Genomic DNA, 20,228 nt, shown 5'->3' on the forward strand with positions numbered 1-20,228 from the left:
CTGAATGTACATGCTGAGACTATCCTTTATCAAAAAAGATTTGGAAAAAAATACTTTTCTCAACTCAACATATACAGATTCATTTCCTTGACATTATTTCCTAAGCAAGGCAGCAAAACAAGTGCAACATGGTTTTTACCTTATATTAGTTATTATAGATAATCAAAACAAGACTTAAGTAAGGTATTTGGGATATAAGCATCCTTGGATTTTTGGTGTCTGTTTTGGGGTCCCATAAACAATACCTCTGTGGACACTGAGCAATGAGACTACGAATTGTAAAATCTAGAACGTCCTTTATGGATGACAGACTGTACAGCAAAGCAGATGCCACCACACTCACTGCAGATAATGCTGGTCTGCAGAGACTGAATAGTTCTGCAATGAGTGGGGACAAGAAAATAAATGGAAATGATAGAGATGTGGGAGGCGAACATAAAGGCATAAGCAAGAAAACGTTTGTGTAAAGGAGCAGTAGGAAATCCAACACATCCACACTGAATCTTTTACTTTCCAACCTCATCTTTCCCAGTCTTTCCTCCTAGTGTCAAAATCCGGTTTGAGATCTGGGAATGCACAAATCAAAACAAGGGCTGTTTTTCCTCTCCTTTGTCACAAAGAAGGGAAGGAGACCCATAGTGCAAAAGAGATCTGTTACCAAAGGACTGATACCTGTCACAGTTGAGTTATTTCAGGTGCACACTTGTTTTCCCTACCAGAAAACAAATTGGAGGAAATTGTCCTGGCAGAAAAACATGCTGGGATGGGACACAGTGCACCTGCACTCTGAAATGTCAAAGTGTGTGCTTCCCATGGGTCGTGAAGGTTTCGTTGCTGCTGCTTTGCTTCACAAACTTCACCTTGGAAGGAGCTGGAGACGATAATTAAGCACTTAATATTAAATGGAAGATGACCTTTGGAAAACAAAAGGCACTTTCAGGCAAAATAAGTAAATAAACCAGGCCAAACAATAAAAGCACTTTCATAGAAACTACTCAGAGAAACCAAGAAAGCAACCTCAATTGGAAAAGCTAGCCAAAACCAATTATATGAATAAACTTGAAAATGGAATATTCTAACTCGAAAGTACTTTCTTCTTCAAGTTAGCAAATAAGATACTTAGGTCCTAAATTTCACAAGAAATTGGAATTCCTGCTAACCTGATGATCTGGGCCAAATAATGAAAATCAATAGGTCCACAAGTAAGAGGTGAACGATACACACACAAGGAAACATTAGAAGTTATGACGCAAATACCAAAGAGTTTTCTCAGCACACTAAGCATTTTAACAGTGCCCATAAATGTAATTTGTTTGGGAAGTTTCCTTTGGCAGAACAAGATGCATCCTTTTTGCAATCCTTCTTATTGGAAGAGCAAGAAGAATCATTTTTGAAATCTTTCTCTTTAAGGTTAACAATTAGTAGTGTCAGAATTTCTTTTTGTACTGTTACGAATTATATAGCTCACTAGGCAACCACTATCACCCTGAGTGTTTGTTAATTACTTGATTTACTCATACTGAGTTCAGGTAAACGATAAAAACATGTAAAAGCCCAGGAAGCTCCTGAAGCCAGCTGACTGTTGGAACTGAACTCTTAATTGGCCAGGGTGCTTGCTGCCTCCCACTAGCAGCTGGGCCTGATCTGCAAGAGGCTCTGCTTGGCCTCATGCCCCAGGAGTCCCATCAACCTCCCGGCCGCAGTGGCTCTGTTCTTACACCTCCTCTGGCAGATGGGAAATGGTAATTCAGGGAGTACCTGGTGTATTACATGCTCATCTTCCTCAGTGAAAAAGGTCATATATATTAAAAAGACAGCCCCCTGGGTTATTGAAATTTTCTATTATGTGTATGAAACACTTTTCTTTTTATTTTTCATTTATTGCCATTCAGTCAAAGGCCTCGAGCTGCCTCGTTAAATCACAAACTTTTCTTCTTTGTATTTACAGAGTATTAGGGTACAATGTTCAATTTCTCCCCATTCCTAAAATAATATTCCAACATTTATTCCCCCACTCCTGTGTCTCTGAGCTAATCTAAATTTTTTATCTTGATGTGAATACAATACGAAACGGTATTACCATTTACTTAAAATCAAATTGTAAAGATTCAGGTCATTAATATCAACTAAATAAATATAAGCCAAGATAATTGGAAAGAAACCCTAAGAAATAGGAGTAAGGACTGAAAACAGTACATGTTGAAAGAAGAATTTGGTGGGTATTTTACTTAATTAGATATGTGACCTTGAGCTATTTCTTAACTATTTCTTAACCTTTGAGACCTGATGCTACACATTAGAAAAAGTAGATGTCACTTCTTTCTAACATTGTATTTTTTCTTCATATCTACTATGATATATGAATGAATAATGGTGACTAAAATATATTTCATTTTGTTTGAGATTTTAAAACAAAACATAACGTGTTGGCAGAGCACATTAATAATGCTGTTTTTGGATCACAACATGAAAATTGTTCATTCTTATCCTCCTTCTATTTCTTAAGAATAAAAACACTATTACCTGATGGTTGAGTCCTGGAAATTACTCCATAGGATATTGCTGCAATATATCTGCCCTTCAGACTGACATTCAGTCATTTCACCAACATATGTATGTTTGTTTAGAGACATGCCCATGCATGAGGATCTTTTAAACATCTTTGGAAATATGCATTATTAAAAGACTACATAGTTTTTTTTTTAAATTGCCTGTACCAAAATAGACTAATCTTTCAGTTCCATTTTTTTTAAAAGACTTATTATTGGAAAGTCGGATATACAGAGAGGAGGAGAGACAGAGAGGAAGATCTTCCATCTGATGATTCACTCCCCAAGTGAGCCACAACGGGCAGATGCTGCGCCGATCCGAAGCCGGGAACCTGGAACCTCTTCCGGGTCTCCCACACGGGTGCAGTGTCCCAATGCATTGGGCCGTCCTCAACTGCTTTCCCAGGCCACAAGCAGGGAGCTGGATGGGAAGTGGAGCTGTCAGGATTAGAACCGGCGCCCATATGGGATCCTGGGGCTTTCAAGGCGAGGACTTTAGCTGCTAGGCCACGCCGCCGGGCCCTTCAGTTCCATTTTTAAACAAATTCTCCAAGTCCTCTCAAAAATGTCCAAGTGTATACAAAAGCACATGGTTAATTTTTCATATATATGTGTGTAGAGAGGGTGTGTTCTTTGTACTTGCTGCCTATCTTCAAGGAAAAGATTAAAAAATAAAAATAAAAGCCACCTCCTTTGTGGTATAAACAGCCTCCATACATTCTGGTAAAAAGCAATTTCAAATGGGAACTCATTGTCAGGACAGTCTTGACAGTACCTTAATTTCTACAGATTTGGAATGACACTGCCAAAAACAGCTCCTGTGTATAAATTGACCACTTTTCCAGATTCCTGATTGCATTGCATCAGATGAATACCCTATCTTCTAACACCTCAGTATCTGATCTACTGTGATAGAGGCAACAGCATCCTTACTACTGTTTAGTTTGTAGAATCCAATGGTTATTGCTGTTCTCACCCTCTACCTCTTTCTTATACAAATTCAAATGTATCCTTCCTAGTTGCATTATTCCTTCCTGCGAATTTTAGCATCTCTGTGTGAAATTTCAGGATTCAAATATTTTCAAGGCTTGAATGTGTGTATTGAAATAACACACTAATTTGGGGTTATTTGTAGTCTTAAGTTGATTGAATTTCCAAGTCTGGTGCAATAACCTAGCAGCTGGGGTCCTCGCCTTGAATACACCTGGATCCCATGTGGAAGCCCGTTCTAATCCCAGTGGCCCCGCTTCCCATCCAGCTCCCTGTTTGTGGCCCAAGAAAGCAGTTGGGGACAGCCCAACAACTTGGGACCCTGCATCGTGTGGGAGTCCCAGAAGAGACTCTGGGCTCCTGGCTTAGGGTTGGCTTAACTCCAGTCGTTGTGGCCCATTGGGGAGTAAATTAGCAGATGGAGGATTATTCTTTTTGTCTCTCCGCTCTCTGTATATCTGACTTTGCAATAAAAATAATTAAATATTTTTAAAAATATATTGAGTCTTCTTATCAAAACCAAATACAATTCCACAATGTATTACCTGACTGCAAAAATGTAAAATGATACAGAAATCATGCTTTCTTTTATTTGCAGAACTTATTTCCAGATCCAATTCATTTTACAACACAACAATGATTTTATGTGACCTGAGCCTATTTAGAGATCTCAACTATCCCATTTGCTATTGATGTTGAAATAATTAAGTATAAAAGGACTGCATTTGGAGTCAAATTGATGGTTTTATATGAAAGAAAGTACTGCATGTTATACAATGCTTTTATATAAGTCAAACTTTTATATAACAGCTAAACTTTTATTTACCTGAAGTTTCATATAAAATATATAAATTATAAAAATCATATAAATCACCACAAATCATTTCATAAATCATCACTACCTGAACTCACTTCAATCACCAGATTAATGAAAGAATATAATCCAGGGCACACAAATCCTCACGTCTCCTCCAAAGTAAAAACTATATTACATAAAATTCTAAAACTAAGGGATAAATCCTTTATTAATTTTTAAATGTATAAGTTTAGAATGTGCTTATATAGCAATGGGGGTAAAAAGAATCCATTGCAATGGTTCGGTGGCTAATTCTTCCCCTTCAAGAGGCAGGGTCACATATGCATGCTGGTTCATGTTCTGATTGCTGCACTTCTGATCAAACTTCCTGTTTGTGGAGAATGGCCCAAAGCCTTGGGACCCTGCACCTCATGGGAGACCTGGAAGAAGTTCCTGGCTTCAGGCTTAAGACTGACTCAACTGACAGCTGAATAGTACCCTATAACCATTTTAAGGTTATAGCAGCCAGTTGTGTATAAACTAAAATTGAAATGTCAATGAACCAGTCACAGAATGTGGTTAAGAATTTGCATTTTCTAACATATTGGTCACTCAATACCATGTCAATTAAGTCCATGATGTTGTAAATTGTTGTCGATGTCATCTTGTGGCCTTTCATTGGAGGGGATGATATTCTGCTAGCTCTATTTTCAGACCAGGGATGGTCTCCCAAGGAAACTGTTGAACTTATCTGGACAATAAGAGGCCAGACTCTGCGCACGGTACATACTCTCAATGGAGGAATCATGACTGAATATGAACAGTACTACTGCAACAATGTGGAGGAATCCAACATGGGGGAAGGGGATGGGGGAATCCCAGAGCCTATGAAACTGTGTCATAAAACGAAAACAAAACAAAACAAAAAAAGGCTCAGCTCTGACTGTTGTGGCCTCTTGGGGAGTGAACCAGTGTACAGAAAATTTTTCTCTCTGTCTCTCCTTCTCTCTGTAAATCTTTCTTTCCAATAAACACACACACACACGTATATTTCTATATGAATAATTTATATATATACATATAAAACAATGAAGGACTTGAATGTGTGATATATGGGAGTTATCTTTTATTGCATTCTATAATGTTAAATTATATTATGCTATCATACTTTCTTTTCTTTGATTATCATTTAGTGCCCTGTGTAACTTTCTAACATCAGTATTTTGATCATGGAATTTGAGTCTAAACTTTTCTAAAACATGTAATTCTATAAATTCCTCCTGAGGCAAAAGTTTAGATAATCCCCTAAGTTTTAGTATGTTGCAGTTTCATGATTAATTAGTTGCCAATATTTTGTAATCTTCCTACCCAATTGGCCATTCAGATGTTTCTTTTCATCCAAATATTTGATAATGTTCTGATTATTACTTTTTTCTTTAATTCTTTCTGGTTATTTGAATTTATTTTGGTTCTTTGAACTATTTGGTTGAAACCATCATAGATTTTTTTGGAACAATCAAAGTCTATTTAGCTAGTCCAAATGAGGATTAAACCTGGAAACAATCAGTTAGCCCTGAATTGGCTGATTTTCAAATCTGAGTTTCGTTGCTTCTGGTTTATGTTTTCTTATAAGGTGGGTGAATTCATTGAATCTGTTTTAAGCAACGTAATACACATACATTTGATCATCAATCACGTCAAAAATCAAAGAAAAAGAACAGTTGTTATAGCTAACAAATATGATGATTTTTTAAAAGAGTTCCATTACACTGTCACGCTGATACTTGATGTCATATATGCAGGGAGAAACGCCAATGGAATTAATTTCTCCTCCTACAACAGAGCTAAAACTTAAAGTCGACTCTTTGCTAATACATGGTAGATGTTTGTTGAGATGCTGGTAGAGGTTTGTTGAAAGGCCCTGTGATGTGAGCACCGGTTGTATGGTGTCTTCACAACAGAGGACAATATCCCAGCTTACTCATCTCTTCACAGTTGTCATTTTCCTTTTAAGTCCACAAATGTTTATGAAGTCAGTTCCTAAAAATATTCCATACTGACCTAAAGAGAATGTAGTTTTTCACTTATTGGGTATGGCATCTTTCATATCAGTTGTGTTCCTCATGCTATCCAAATCAACAAACCCTGGCTAACTTTTTTCTATGTATTATTTCAACAACTGAGAGATGTGTTAAAATTTCTAACTACATTTTTGGATTTTAGCTATGTCAGTTCTTTCCTCATTTAGTCTGAGGCTATGATATTGAGTTGATGCAAATCCCTAAGTACAATATTTTCTTAGTAGTCTAATACTTTTATAATTATAGAATATTTTTCCTTTAGCTCCGTAATGCCCTTTCTACCTATGGTATGTATTTAATGGTATTTATGTCACTGGACCAGCTTTCTTTAAATTAAACTTAAAATTACATTTCATTATTGTATGTCTTAATATGCAATGCAATATTTGTATGACTGTTTTTTAAGTCTATCTAGTAATTTTTATTGTTTTAAATTAGAAAGTTGCTGCATTTATGTATACTTGATTTTGATAGATTCTATTATTTTTTGCTGTCTTAGATTTAGGCCTCTTCATGTGCATTTTGATGACTGAGATGTTAGCCAAATTATCTCATCCATTTGCACACTTCCCCTCTCTCATCAGAACTTAGATCCCCTGTCAGAACTGCTCTTTTGGTCTAGTAATACAGAGAGGATGAGCAAACTAGAATCTAACAGACAGCATATAACTAATTTGCCAGTCTATGAACAGCAGCTAAGGAGCAGTGAATACCAGAAATAAATATTTTGTAAGTTACGAGTATCTTAAACATCTTGGTATGCATTTAACCTAATAAGAAATGAGTTTATTACAAAGTTAGCCAGAACAGAGGTGTAATCATGGAAAAGCGTAGACTATTTCTCACTGACTTCTCAGTGGGGAAATTTCCTTCAGGTGACTAAAAAGCAAATGCTTACCCCAGCTTGGTACTGTCCAGTACATGGTAAAATGATTGCTTGTGATTATTACTTGATCAGGTAAGTTTTTTAATCAACCTATAATGTACCCAGTTACTGCTTATATAAAATGCCAGTGGCTCTAACAGTTAGATGTTTGCATTATTTCTTTTTTCTTAAACCAAGATTGACACAACTCTATTTGCAGTGATATTGATATACTTTGATTTTTTTTCTTTTTCACATACAGCCCCATGCAGTACTTGTCTTTATGTGTCTTACTTCACTCAACATGATGTCCTCCAGTTAGCTGCATTTCTTAAGTTACTATAAATTGGAATTGAGCTCAAAAACGAAGTATGTGTGTTTGCCCCCAGGAATCAAAGGGAAGAGAGAGGGAATCCAGATAGTGTGTGTCTTACAGGTTAAAACATGACAGTTAGTCATCTCTGTTTAATAGCCCTCGGTGAGAACCATCTATCATAGAGTGAAGGACATGTCTTTGGAATCAGATAGACCTGATCAATGCTTTCAGCCATGTTTAGCTACTTACTAGCCAGATGGTATGTTATATCACTAGGAAGGCTGGCTTTTGCCATGGTTGTGAACAACATGAAATGTAACCAGTTTATGAAATCGGATTCTTCCTCATTTGTTTCACCTATCCAATGTGGTGGCTAAGAGGTACACTTACTGTAGTGCTCATTGTAAGCACTTCGGGCAACTGTCTTTCAGAACACTAAGTTGGGAACAGGAGTGTTTATACCAGCCACAATGACATATGGTCCAATATTCAAATATTTGTATATATTTTATGTTTATGACTTAGCTAATACTTACTAAACCCTAGATAATTCTATAACTCATTCTTTTAATTTCTCCAATCCTTTAAATAGTGACTTAGGCACCAGGAGTTGTGACAGACTCCAAAGCAATGACAAATGAGGCAAGGATAGCATGTGGCATAGCTAAGTGCCAGAAAAGACATGTGAATCTGTAACACTACTCCTAAGTAGCTCAGCTAGAAAAGTTCTCATTTACCCATAGGAATGAAATTCTAGTGATGCATTGGTATTTTTGTAGCAACTTCATGTTGATGAAAATTTATCCTTTTTTCTCCCTGCTGTAGACTGTATTCACTGACTCTGTATTTAAGGGGATGTATAAAAGAAGTGTAGCAGAGACTGATATGTTCACATGTAGAGACAAAGTGCTGTATGTCTCTGTGCATCCAGACCAAAGACGGCCTCCCAGTGAAAGCGTTGAAGTTGTCTTAAGAGTAGGATGCAGGGCTCTCTGGCATTGTCCATGCCCACAATGTCAGGAATCACCTTAATAACAGCATGGTGGAATTATGACTGTTCATAACAGACCACCCACTGTACCATTAGAGGGAAAATCAGGGGGTGTGGGAAGGAAGTTCCGGGAGAGGGACAGGAAATCCCAGAGCCTATTGAACTGTATCATGAAAAACAAACAAAACCAAAAAATTTTCAAATTGAACAAAACTCATTGTTGCTGTACTTCATATTTTTAATCCCTAATAAAGCTGTTACTAAATTTTTAAAAAGAGTCAAATTCTTTGCTTTTTTGTTTTGTCTCCTCAAAAGATTTCACAGAGTGCTTATAAAATGCTTCTGAGAAAGTTTTATTATTTTGAGATGGTGCAGATAAGGAAATTGAGCCAAGCGATTGAGGAATTTACCCAACTTTGTGAAGCTAAAAGATTACTTAGTTGGGATTTAGGAATTAAACAATTTAAATCTAAATCATACTTAGATCACTCTGCTGTGTTACTTCCCTTGAATTCAAAAAGCATTTCTGTATTGAATAAGTTTTAAATCATCTGTACTTTCAGGAATTCTAATTTCTGATTCCCCCTTCATTTTAGGAATTTTGGGAATGTTCCTTTAAAAAATGAAATTCTCACATTGAATTTTTTTCATGTAACTGTATAACAGCTCTGAAGTCCTAATAGAGAGTATAATTTTGTTGGAAAGATATTGGCCTTCTCTTTTCAGTATCATTTATTTTCTTCTTAGGTCTCAACCGAAGAAGGCCTGAGTCTGGCCCGAGAATATAACTGTGCTTTCTTTGAGACATCTGCAGCCCTCAGATTCTGTATCGATGATGCTTTTCACGGCTTAGTGAGAGAAATCCGCAGAAAGGAATCCATGCCGTCCTTGATGGAGAAGAAACTGAAGAGAAAAGACAGCCTGTGGAAGAAGCTAAAAGGCTCCTTAAAGAAGAAAAAAGAAAACATGATATGATAGCTCCGCTTTTGAGTCTTTTTCTCTGTGAATGCAGCCGTTGGACAAGTCCAAGTGGAGCATCTTGCTTTAATATGTCCTATTGCTCTCTCTTTCTCTTTAAATGTTTGCCTGTAAGTAAAAGCAAGATCTGCATAGCTGTACCTCTTGAGATAGTTTTGTTTTGCCCGTAACATTTGGATGGATTTTGTCAATCAGCTGGATATGCTGTTTAGTTTTTACAATATATTGCTAAATAAAATTGACATTCCAATTGCCTTATTTCCCTTTAAAGAGTCTAGCTTCATTTGGTATGCTGTCTGGCCATAAAGGAAATATGCAAAATTGTAGCCAGAATGATAAAAAGCTCAGGGGATCTGCCATTGCCTGATAACACTCCAGTTGTTTGCATTTCAGGAATCTCAGTAAATAATGAAGGAGCTCAGGAAAAAATCAGAGCAAGAATTCACATCCTAGTCTTTCCTTAAGTGTAAAATTGCACTTCTTAAATGTTCCAGAGAAGAACTTTAGAGAAATAATTAATGATAGGAATTGGCTGTGGGTCACTAGACAGTTGAAATGAAATACTCCCATATTTACAGTGCTTTAGTCTTCGATAAGCTTTGACAAAATTATCATTGAAGTCAGTGTATTATGTCAAAAGGATAGCCTGTCTGTAGGGATAAGAAGGCAAGTCCTATGAAACTGGTGATTCTTACAGCCGTGAAAGACATTCTGCTCTTTCCCAGCCAGGGGTTCCTCCTAGAAGTGCTGCACCTGCCTTAGGCACACCTACAGGGCCACAGGTTCCACGATTCCAGGCATTCTGTTTCCTTTAAATTCCCCAAAGTCTCTTGTTATTCCTTACAGGAAATGTCACCCGTTGGAAGCTTTTCTCCTGCTTGCTATAACCTGGGTCATCATGTAAAGTGAAATTGTCCATTCACTCATCTTGACCATTGTGTAAATGGTTTATTTAAATTCATGCTCAGAAAGCACACTATCACAGATTGTTCTGAATCTTAAATAGACAAGTGGTGAGAGAAAAATCACAACGCTAAGCATGAGATGGAATGTGTCAAGCCAATCTTCATGGATGGGGCAGTTTCTACCATTAATTAGAGAATGTGAGGGCTAAAGGGCATCTTTTTCATTCAATATTCATTCACATTCTTTTAAGTAAATGTTTCTGGTACTTGATAATTTCTGCAAATGCAGAAATGGATGACCCAGACTTAGGCCCTGAATTCCTGTTGTTTTAACCATTATCACAGTTATTCATTGACTGGAAGAACAGTGGAATTATAAATTCTTAGAAATAGATTACATAGTAATACAGGTACAACTAAAAGGGAATTCAAAGTTTCACTAGTCATCAGAAAAAAAATCACGTTTTTTCAGAATATTATAGATATGCTTATGGCCATATCTCTCAATCCCACATAGATATCACTGTGCATGTGTGTGTGTGTGTGTGTGTGTGTGTGTGTTTTCTTCTAGACCCAGAGAGCTAGATTCTGACCCTACATGGATATTCTGTTACTAGCTGCTTTCACTCTGCATCTGACCATTATTCTCAAATCAGTTCTTCCATGAAATCTAACCAAAGCCAACCAATTTTCCCCACTCTGTACTGCTTCTAAAGCAACTGTCCTTTTTCACTCCAATACATTAATAACTGAAAGGAAGAAGAAGAACAAACATGGCAAGACTCATAGAACTCGGTTTTACTTCTTCCTTTCTTTAGTGTGGGATGTTCTATCCTCTGTGTTGAACATCAAATGGGTGTGTTTTCCTGCACAATGTTCTTTGACTGCTGGAATCTCAAACCTTGGTACACTTCCACACCTCAGAGGATCCTATAAGTGAGGACCTCCATCAAATTATGCCTCTATCGTTTCCAAGAAATTGTAATCAAGAAAATATAATTAACTTATTTTCCCATGCTGAGCCTACATATTTGAAAATCTGAAGATTGTTCTATCCATAAATAATAGTATTTAGCAAATATTCTGAATCAATGAACTATTTGAGTATTATGTTTCTTTTATTATTTTTATTAATATAAAAATAATGAATATCATGTGTTTCAAAGAATTCAAAGAATTACATATTTTAAACTATTCCTTCTTCCCTCTCTCAATCCCTCACAGCCTCTTCTTTCGTTGCTCTTTTGGATTTCAATTTTTTCCTATTTTAAATATTTACTTATTTAGAAAGTCAGAGTTATACACATACAGAAAGAGAGAGTGAAAGAGAGAGAGAGGGAGGGATCATCCATCTGCTACTTCACAACCTAGTTGTCCACAATGATCAGCAACGAGCCAGGCTGAGTCAAGAGGCAGAGGGTTCATTAGGTTCTCCCACAAAGGTACTGCAACCCAAACACTTGGGTCATATTCTCCTGCTTTCCTGACCATTAACAGGGAGATGGATTGGAAGTGGAAACGCCAGCTACATCTGGCAACTATAGGTGACAGTTTTACTTGTTGCACTGTAATACCAGCATACTGTCTTTTCATTTTTTTTTCAGATAACATACTTTCAATTTACTTCAGAATTAATCTTAAATATAGTGGTAAACAGATAAAAAATAGAAATATTGCTGCTCTACAGGAATAAAGTCAAAGGGTATAACCAATAATTAATAATAATATATATCATTATATATAATATGTAATTAATAATATATAAATAGTGCATTGATTTCACTCTTACACATTCACTGACTTTTTTCCCCCTATATCTCATCTACCACAACTGAGAGAAACATGAGAGTTGTCCTTTGGGGTCTGGCTTGTTTCCCTTTGCATAAAGGTTTTCAGTTGCATTCATTTAGTTGCAAAAGACAGGATTTCATTCTTTTTATGAATGAGTGGCACTCAATTGTAAAGATCCACAATATTTTTGTTATCCAGTCATCATCTGATGGAAATCTGTGCTGGCTCAGTGTATTAGCTTTTTAAATGGAACTGCTATAAACATGGGGATACAGATAACTCTTCCTTATGCTAGTTTTATTTCCTTTGGGTGTTTTCCCAGGAATGGGATGCGACAGCTGGATGGAATGATAGAACTGCTTTCTCATTTCAGAGGAGTCTCCATACCGTCCTGTATTCTGTAATGGTTGCAGTAATTTACATTCTTAACAGCAATATATTAGGGTACATTGAGCTTCACATATTTGCCATTTTTTAATGATTGATTTTATTTCTATTGGAAAGGCAGACATACAGAGAGAAGAGACAGAGAGGTAGAACTTCTTCTGTCTGATGATTCACTCTCCAAGTGGCTCCAACAGTCAGAGCTGTGCAGATCTGAAGGCAGGAGACAGGAGCCTCTACCAGGTCTTCCACATGGGTGCAGGGTCCCAAGGCTTTGGGCCATCCTCAACTGCTTTCTCAGGCCACAGAGAGCTGGGTCGGAAGCAGAGCCACTGGGATTAGAACCAGTGCTCATATGGGATCCTGGAATGTGCAAGGCAAGGACTTTTGCCGTTAGGCTACTGCTCCAAGTCCCAGATTTGCCATTTTTAAGAATCTTTGGATGATAACCATTCCTAACAGGGTGAGGTAAAATGTCACGTGGTTTTTATTTGCATTTCCCTGATCGCTAGTAACCATCAGTGTTTCTTAAGCGTTTCTTGACCATTTGTATTTCATTCACTAAAAAAATGCCTGTTCATTTATTTTTTCATTTCTTAATAGAATTGCCTCATTTGTTGCTGTTCTTTTCAGCTCTGTATATATTTTGAATATTAATCCTTTAGCAGAGGCACAATTTGCAAGTAGCTTTTCACACTCTGCTGACTGCTTCTTCACTTTGTTGATGGTTTTGTTTTCAGTGCACAGACTCCTGAACTCTAGATAATCACATCTGTCTTCGCTTGTATTGTCTGTCCTTCTGGGGTTTCATCCAAGAGCTCATTGCTTATATCAATGATTTCAGCATTTCTTCTATGTTTTTCTCTATTTGTTTATGGTATCAAGCAATAGATTTGGATCCTTCATTCACTGGGAGTTGATTTTTGCAAGGAGTGCTGCATGGGTTTTATTTCATACTTCTATATGTGGAGATCCAATGCTTCCAAAATATCCCTTCTCCTCTGATTGATTTTTAGTTTGTTCATTAAAGATTAATTGGTTGTAAATGTGTAGATTGATTTCTAGGTTTTCAATTCTGTTCTATTGACCCACACGTCTAGATTTGTGCCAGTACCTCGCTATCTTGATTGTTACTACTCCTTAATATGTCAAGAAATCTGATATTCTGATGCCTCTACATTTGCCTTTGTTGTTTAAGATTGCTATAATGTATTTGGGTCTCTTATGTCTCCATATGAGTTTTGGGATCATTTTCCTGGACTTGAGGAAATATATTGTGAAAACTGGGATTGCACTGAATCTGTAAGTTGCCTTGGATAGTATAGACATTTTGATGATATTAATTCTTCTAATCCATAAACATGAAATATTTTCAATTCTTTTGTATCTTCCATCATTTCTTTATTTAATATTGTATAATTTACATTGTAGAGACCTTTCCCATACTGGTTTACTTTGTTTCAAAGCATTTAATTTTGTTGTAGCTATTGCGAATGATACTGAGTTCTTCATCAGCCATTTCATTGTTTCTGTATACAATGTCATTTTTGTGTGTTGATTTCACATTCTGCATTTTTACTCAACTCTCCTGGGCTCCCATAGCCTCTTTGTGGATTCTTCTTCCCCTAATTAGAAAATCACGTCCTATACAAACAGGGATAACTCGAATTCCTCCATTACAGTTTATATCCGTTTGATTAATTTTTTCTCATCTAATGGTTCTATCTAGAATCTCTGGAAATATATTGAACAGTAGTAATGAGAGTGGGCAATGTTATCTGTTATCTGGTTCTGGATTTGACTAAAAATGCTCAAGGAATTTCCTCATTCAGGGTAATGCTGACTGGATTTCTGCATAAGTGTCTTCCTCCTGTATTCCATTTCATCAAGAACTTTGTGTATCATTTTATCCTTTCTACTATTACTATGGGATTTTCTGCATTCAATTTCTTTCACTATATTGATTTTTTTCTATTTCTGTTTGTAACATATCTTTATATGTCATTTGCAAAACTAGTTAGTTGGTGACAAATTCTTTCAATTTTTATTTGTCCTAAAATGTCTTCATTTATAAATGAAAAATTTGCTGGGCACAGGAATCTGAGTTAACCGTTTTTAAGGACTTGATGCTGTAACCTTGGTAAGCTATATATATGGCACTTTGGTAGAGGATAGATAGAAAAGCTATGCCTGCCCCATTGTTTGAGTGAATTTTCTGCCTCTGATCCACACCAACTCACAAAGCCAGACTCAAAGAAAGGACTGCATAGACTTCTCCCTCAGACAAATCAATAATTGAAGCCTGGACAAAAACATCCTCCACTTGCCTTGGCTGGGAAGATGTTGAAGGGAATAGAGGAATGCTCTGTGCCCTCCCTTCATAAACCTAAGTGGCAACACTGCCTCCCATCAGTTCTCCAGGCCAAACTGAGAGTCATTGGGAACCATAGGGCCCTCCCTCATTCAAGATAACCCTTGGTGCATGAATCGTGGCAGGTTCCTCTACTCTTGCCCAGGGAAAATGTCACTGCCATTGGACTGTGCACAGAAGTTACTGATAGCATCCTGCCAGTTACTGCATGTTCATTGTCTTGCTCTTCCACAAAAGCACTCTTCTGTCCTGAAAGTTTTCAAAGTATAACTTCTCTCCAATTGTACCCTGGGAAAACAATGCCTTCCCTGTTTTCTATTGTCTTCCATGGTCAAAATTAGCATGTCTTTTCCCTATTCATTGATATTGGATTTGGGAATACATGCTTTATTTTTAATTTTGAACTTAATAATATTTGGCTCTAGAGTATTACATTGCATTTATTTCTCACTGCTCTTTCTTTACATTCGTCAACTCGTGGTTAAAAGAATCTATGTACTGTCATTCTCAGTAAGGTTTAGAATGAGGAATAGTAAATAAGCTTATCTATTTAATTCTATGGTAGGAAATAAGTCACTCTTGGCTAAAGATTTTGTGATAGGTGAAGGTGCTGTGGTGCTGGAGACTATGCTATGGCTAGCGACTTTCACATCCCCTGTCATTGTGTTGATTATAGTCCCAGGCACTCCATTTTTGACTTGGTTTCCTGCCAAGAGCACATATGATTACAGTAGACGATGGCCTTTCTTGCATCACTGCTATTAACATAAGGTACTGGAAAGATTTTCAGGCTCCTGGCTTTGGCCTGGCGTCATCTCAACTGCTGAGGATATGTTGGTTTGGAAGATCTGGCTCTCTCTTCCTCCCCTCAGCCCCCACCTATCTTTCTCTTTCTTAAAAATGAATGTGGGGGCCCGGCGGCCGTGGCCTAGCGGCTAAAGTCCTCGACTTGAAAGCCCCGGGATCCCATATGGGCCGCCGGTTCTAATCCCGGCAGCTCCACTTCCCATCCAGCTCCCTGCTTGTGGCCTGGGAAAGCAGGAGAGGACGGCCCAATGCATTGGGTTCCTGCACCCGCGTGGGAGACCTGGAAGAGGTTCCTGGTTCCCAGCATCGGATCGGCGCAGCACCGGCCCGTTGCGGCTCACTTGGGGAGTGAATCATCGGACGGAAGATCTTCCTCTCTGTCTCTCCTCCTCTGTGTATATCTGGCTGTAATAAAAACGAATAAATCTTTAAAAAAAAATGAATGTGAAATAATGACAGCTGGGCGTAGATAACAGAGGCTGACTTCAATCATTATTTTAAACCAATATTTCTAGAAGGCCAAAATAGAAGGAAGTGTTCCATAGTAAAATCTAGCCATTTCTGCCTAATGGCAATTATATTTAATGACAAAATATCAGGGTTTTGTTTATGAGCCTATCCTTGAAAACTTCCAGTCAGAGCTGGTAGATATGATTACAAAGAAAGAAAGCAACTTCGTATTTCTGGTACACTATGATCTCAACAATTTCTTCTTCAGACAGTAAACTGTGCAATTTAGGTGTCATTTGCTCTTCTCTAAAAGTATAGATAAGAAAGCAAATAAATAGGATAAGTTTATGTTTTCTGGAAGAGACCCACAGTGTCACTTTAAAGTTTAAAGTACATACATTACAAGGGTTTTATTTTTTCTATCTTTTCTATGTTAGATAAACATGGCCATGAGAACAATCTTATATTCTAAGTCATGCCTTCTAGAGTAATGTGCTATACTAGAAGCAAAACATAAAATATAAGAAATTTTCCAGAGTTTTAATATATCACTGAAAAAAAGCACTGACCTTATCAGCGATTGGTTTTAGGTGTAGAAGAGGGAGAAGTAAAAGCACTATCAGGATGCCACTTTTTGGAGATTCTGGCAAACTAAAAACAAGCATGAATTGGGCCCGGCGGCATGGCCTAGCAGCTAAAGTCCTCGCCTTGAAAGCCCCGGGATCCCATATGGGTGCTGGTTCTAATCCCGGCAGCTCCACTTCCCATCCAGCTCCCTCCTTGTGGCCTGGGAAAGCACTCGAGGACGGCCCAATGCTTTGGGACCCTGCACCCGCGTGGGATACCTGGAAGAGGTTCCTGGTTCCCAGCATCGGATTGGCGCATCGCCCGTGGCGGCTCACTTGGGGAGTGAATCATCGGACGGAAGATCTTCCTCTCTGTCTCTCCTCCTCTGTGTATATCTGGCTGTAATAAAAACGAATAAATCTTTAAAAAAAAATGAATGTGAAATAATGACAGCTGGGCGTAGATAACAGAGGCTGACTTCAATCATTATTTTAAACCAATATTTCTAGAAGGCCAAAATAGAAGGAAGTGTTCCATAGTAAAATCTAGCCATTTCTGCCTAATGGCAATTATATTTAATGACAAAATATCAGGGTTTTGTTTATGAGCCTATCCTTGAAAACTTCCAGTCAGAGCTGGTAGATATGATTACAAAGAAAGAAAGCAACTTCGTATTTCTGGTACACTATGATCTCAACAATTTCTTCTTCAGACAGTAAACTGTGCAATTTAGGTGTCATTTGCTCTTCTCTAAAAGTATAGATAAGAAAGCAAATAAATAGGATAAGTTTATGTTTTCTGGAAGAGACCCACAGTGTCACTTTAAAGTTTAAAGTACATACATTACAAGGGTTTTATTTTTTCTATCTTTTCTATGTTAGATAAACATGGCCATGAGAACAATCTTATATTCTAAGTCATGCCTTCTAGAGTAATGTGCTATACTAGAAGCAAAACATAAAATATAAGAAATTTTCCAGAGTTTTAATATATCACTGAAAAAAAGCACTGACCTTATCAGCGATTGGTTTTAGGTGTAGAAGAGGGAGAAGTAAAAGCACTATCAGGATGCCACTTTTTGGAGATTCTGGCAAACTAAAAACAAGCATGAATTGGGCCCGGCGGCATGGCCTAGCAGCTAAAGTCCTCGCCTTGAAAGCCCCGGGATCCCATATGGGTGCTGGTTCTAATCCCGGCAGCTCCACTTCCCATCCAGCTCCCTCCTTGTGGCCTGGGAAAGCACTCGAGGACGGCCCAATGCTTTGGGACCCTGCACCCGCGTGGGATACCTGGAAGAGGTTCCTGGTTCCCAGCATCGGATTGGCGCATCGCCCGTGGCGGCTCACTTGGGGAGTGAATCATTGGACGGAAGATCTTCCTCTCTGTCTCTCCTCCTCTCTGTATATCTGGCTGTAATAAAATGAATAAATCTTTAAAAAAAAAAAACAAGCATGAATTATACAGATTCTAAGAGCTTTCTCTTCAGAGAGTGCAGCATTGGGTAGGCCAAGTTCTTCACCTCTCAGAACCAGCCTATTTCTCCCTAAAATGTGATGGGCTCAGGACACACAAAAATACAACCTCAGAATGGGTTAGACAGGCTTTGACACACATTGTGTTATTCGTTTATTTATTGTGTATGTTCTGAGTTTGTCTGGCCTTTTGTAGGTTAAAAATACTTACTTTTTGTATTTTGTCAACTGTCAGTAAAAGAGAAAATTTATAGTTGTAAAATAGAACCCCAAAAGTTAAACTAAAATGCTAGGGGAACCACAAATTCACAGGCTATTAATTTACTCAGCTCACTTAGCATTCGATTATTCAGGTATTCATTCACCTATTCACTTAGGACTTCTGAACTCCTGACAATAACCAATGCTAAACAAGACAACAATGAGTATAAACATTGCCCACAACAGTAATATTTGACCACAATGAGCTTAAGGACTTCTCAGAAAACATGAAGACTGAATTGGCATGAGAAAATTGAGCATCCGTTCTCCCTATCAAATAGGAGAGGGAATGTGTTGAGGTGTTTCCAGGCGTGGTATGAGACGGCATCAGGACTGTGGCAAGCAGGTGCACAGAGGTTTTGAGGGGCCTGTGTTACAGAAATGCAAAAGATAAAAAGAGTTTGCGACATGCTGAAACATCAGACGAAACTTGGAAACAAGACCATTTGGGCTTATTTGGGTGAGGATTATGAATTTGGTCTCTATCCTGAGAGAAATAACAGGCCGTTAAAGGGATTACGCAGTGGGATAAAGGGACAATTATCTGCCTTTTTAAAATGGTAATTCTGGCTCTAGAGAATAGATTTGGAGAAGAGTGCAAAGCACAATGATACTGTTTTATCCTAATAGCAATTATGTCATTTAATACCTATAATTTACTTGGGACTGCAGAAAATTTAAAAGAATTGGTCAGTCTCAGGAGAAATGTGATGGTGTCATTGTCGCAATAATGATCACATACTCTATTTTCCTGTTCAAGGGTAATTTTGCAGAGCCCTTCTCTTATTTGGACAGGTTTCTTACTAAGAAGCTTATTTAGACCAAGAATTTCTTCAGCTTTCATTATCCTCTATGTATAAAATTATGACTACTGCTTAAAACAATTTGAACCTTTTTGTTGTATTTTCTAGCATGCTATTTTTCCAAAGACCCACCTTTGCCTGTGACGACACTGTGACATCTATAACCCACTCCAATCCATTAAAACCATATTGTACAAGAATCATCTCAAAGGCAAAACCTGATGTAGATGATTCTTTTTTCTGTATTTTGTGCTGTATAATGTTATGTTTACCTGTAAGTGAGCTTGTAAATATGACAGAAGGGGAATCGAATCTGAAGACCATCAATATAATTAACAGAAAAACGAAGGGGTGGCAGTACTGTAGCATAACAAGTTAAACTGCTGCTTATGATCTGGCATCCTGTATTTTCTTTCACTCCAGTGTAAGTGCCAGCTAATCCACCTCCAGTCTAGTGCCTGCTAATGCATTTTGAAGCAGTAGAAGATGACTCGGTGCTTGGACCACTGCCACACATATAGGGGACCAGTACAAACCTCCAGGCTCTTGGTTTCAACCTGTACACATCCTGACTAATACAACCATTTGCAGAATATTACAAAAGATGAAAGATATCTCTCTCTCTCTCTCTCTTTCTGTCACGTTGCAAAATTGATTTAAAAAAAAGAAAAAAGAAAGGATGAATTTGTTCCATAACTGGGAACTGTTGCTATGCAGGCTGAAATTCTGTAGCTCATACAAGGTTGTGTGTATGAGAAATGAAAAGAGGTATGTTCCATAACTGTGAGTAATGTGATACTGTGTAATTTTAGCTTTCTACTCAGTTTTTATAAGCCTCTGTTATGATCTTA

General features: G+C 37.7%; 1 protein-coding gene across 1 annotated transcript in view; it reads left to right on the forward strand.

Moving 5' to 3' along the window:
* The window catches only part of RIT2 (Ras like without CAAX 2), a 273,324-nt gene extending 263,502 nt beyond the window's left edge, over positions 1-9,822 (forward strand). The window contains exon 5 of the mRNA XM_004579532.3: positions 9,336-9,822. Within this exon, the coding sequence (XP_004579589.2) occupies positions 9,336-9,563 (228 nt within the window). The 3' untranslated portion in view covers positions 9,564-9,822. The remainder of the gene's footprint in view (positions 1-9,335) is intronic.
* Positions 9,823-20,228: the final 10,406 nt, after the last annotated feature.

Source organism: Ochotona princeps, chromosome 18 (genome assembly GCF_030435755.1).
Source record: "Ochotona princeps isolate mOchPri1 chromosome 18, mOchPri1.hap1, whole genome shotgun sequence".
In the NCBI taxonomy this organism is placed as follows: Eukaryota; Metazoa; Chordata; class Mammalia; order Lagomorpha; family Ochotonidae; genus Ochotona; species Ochotona princeps.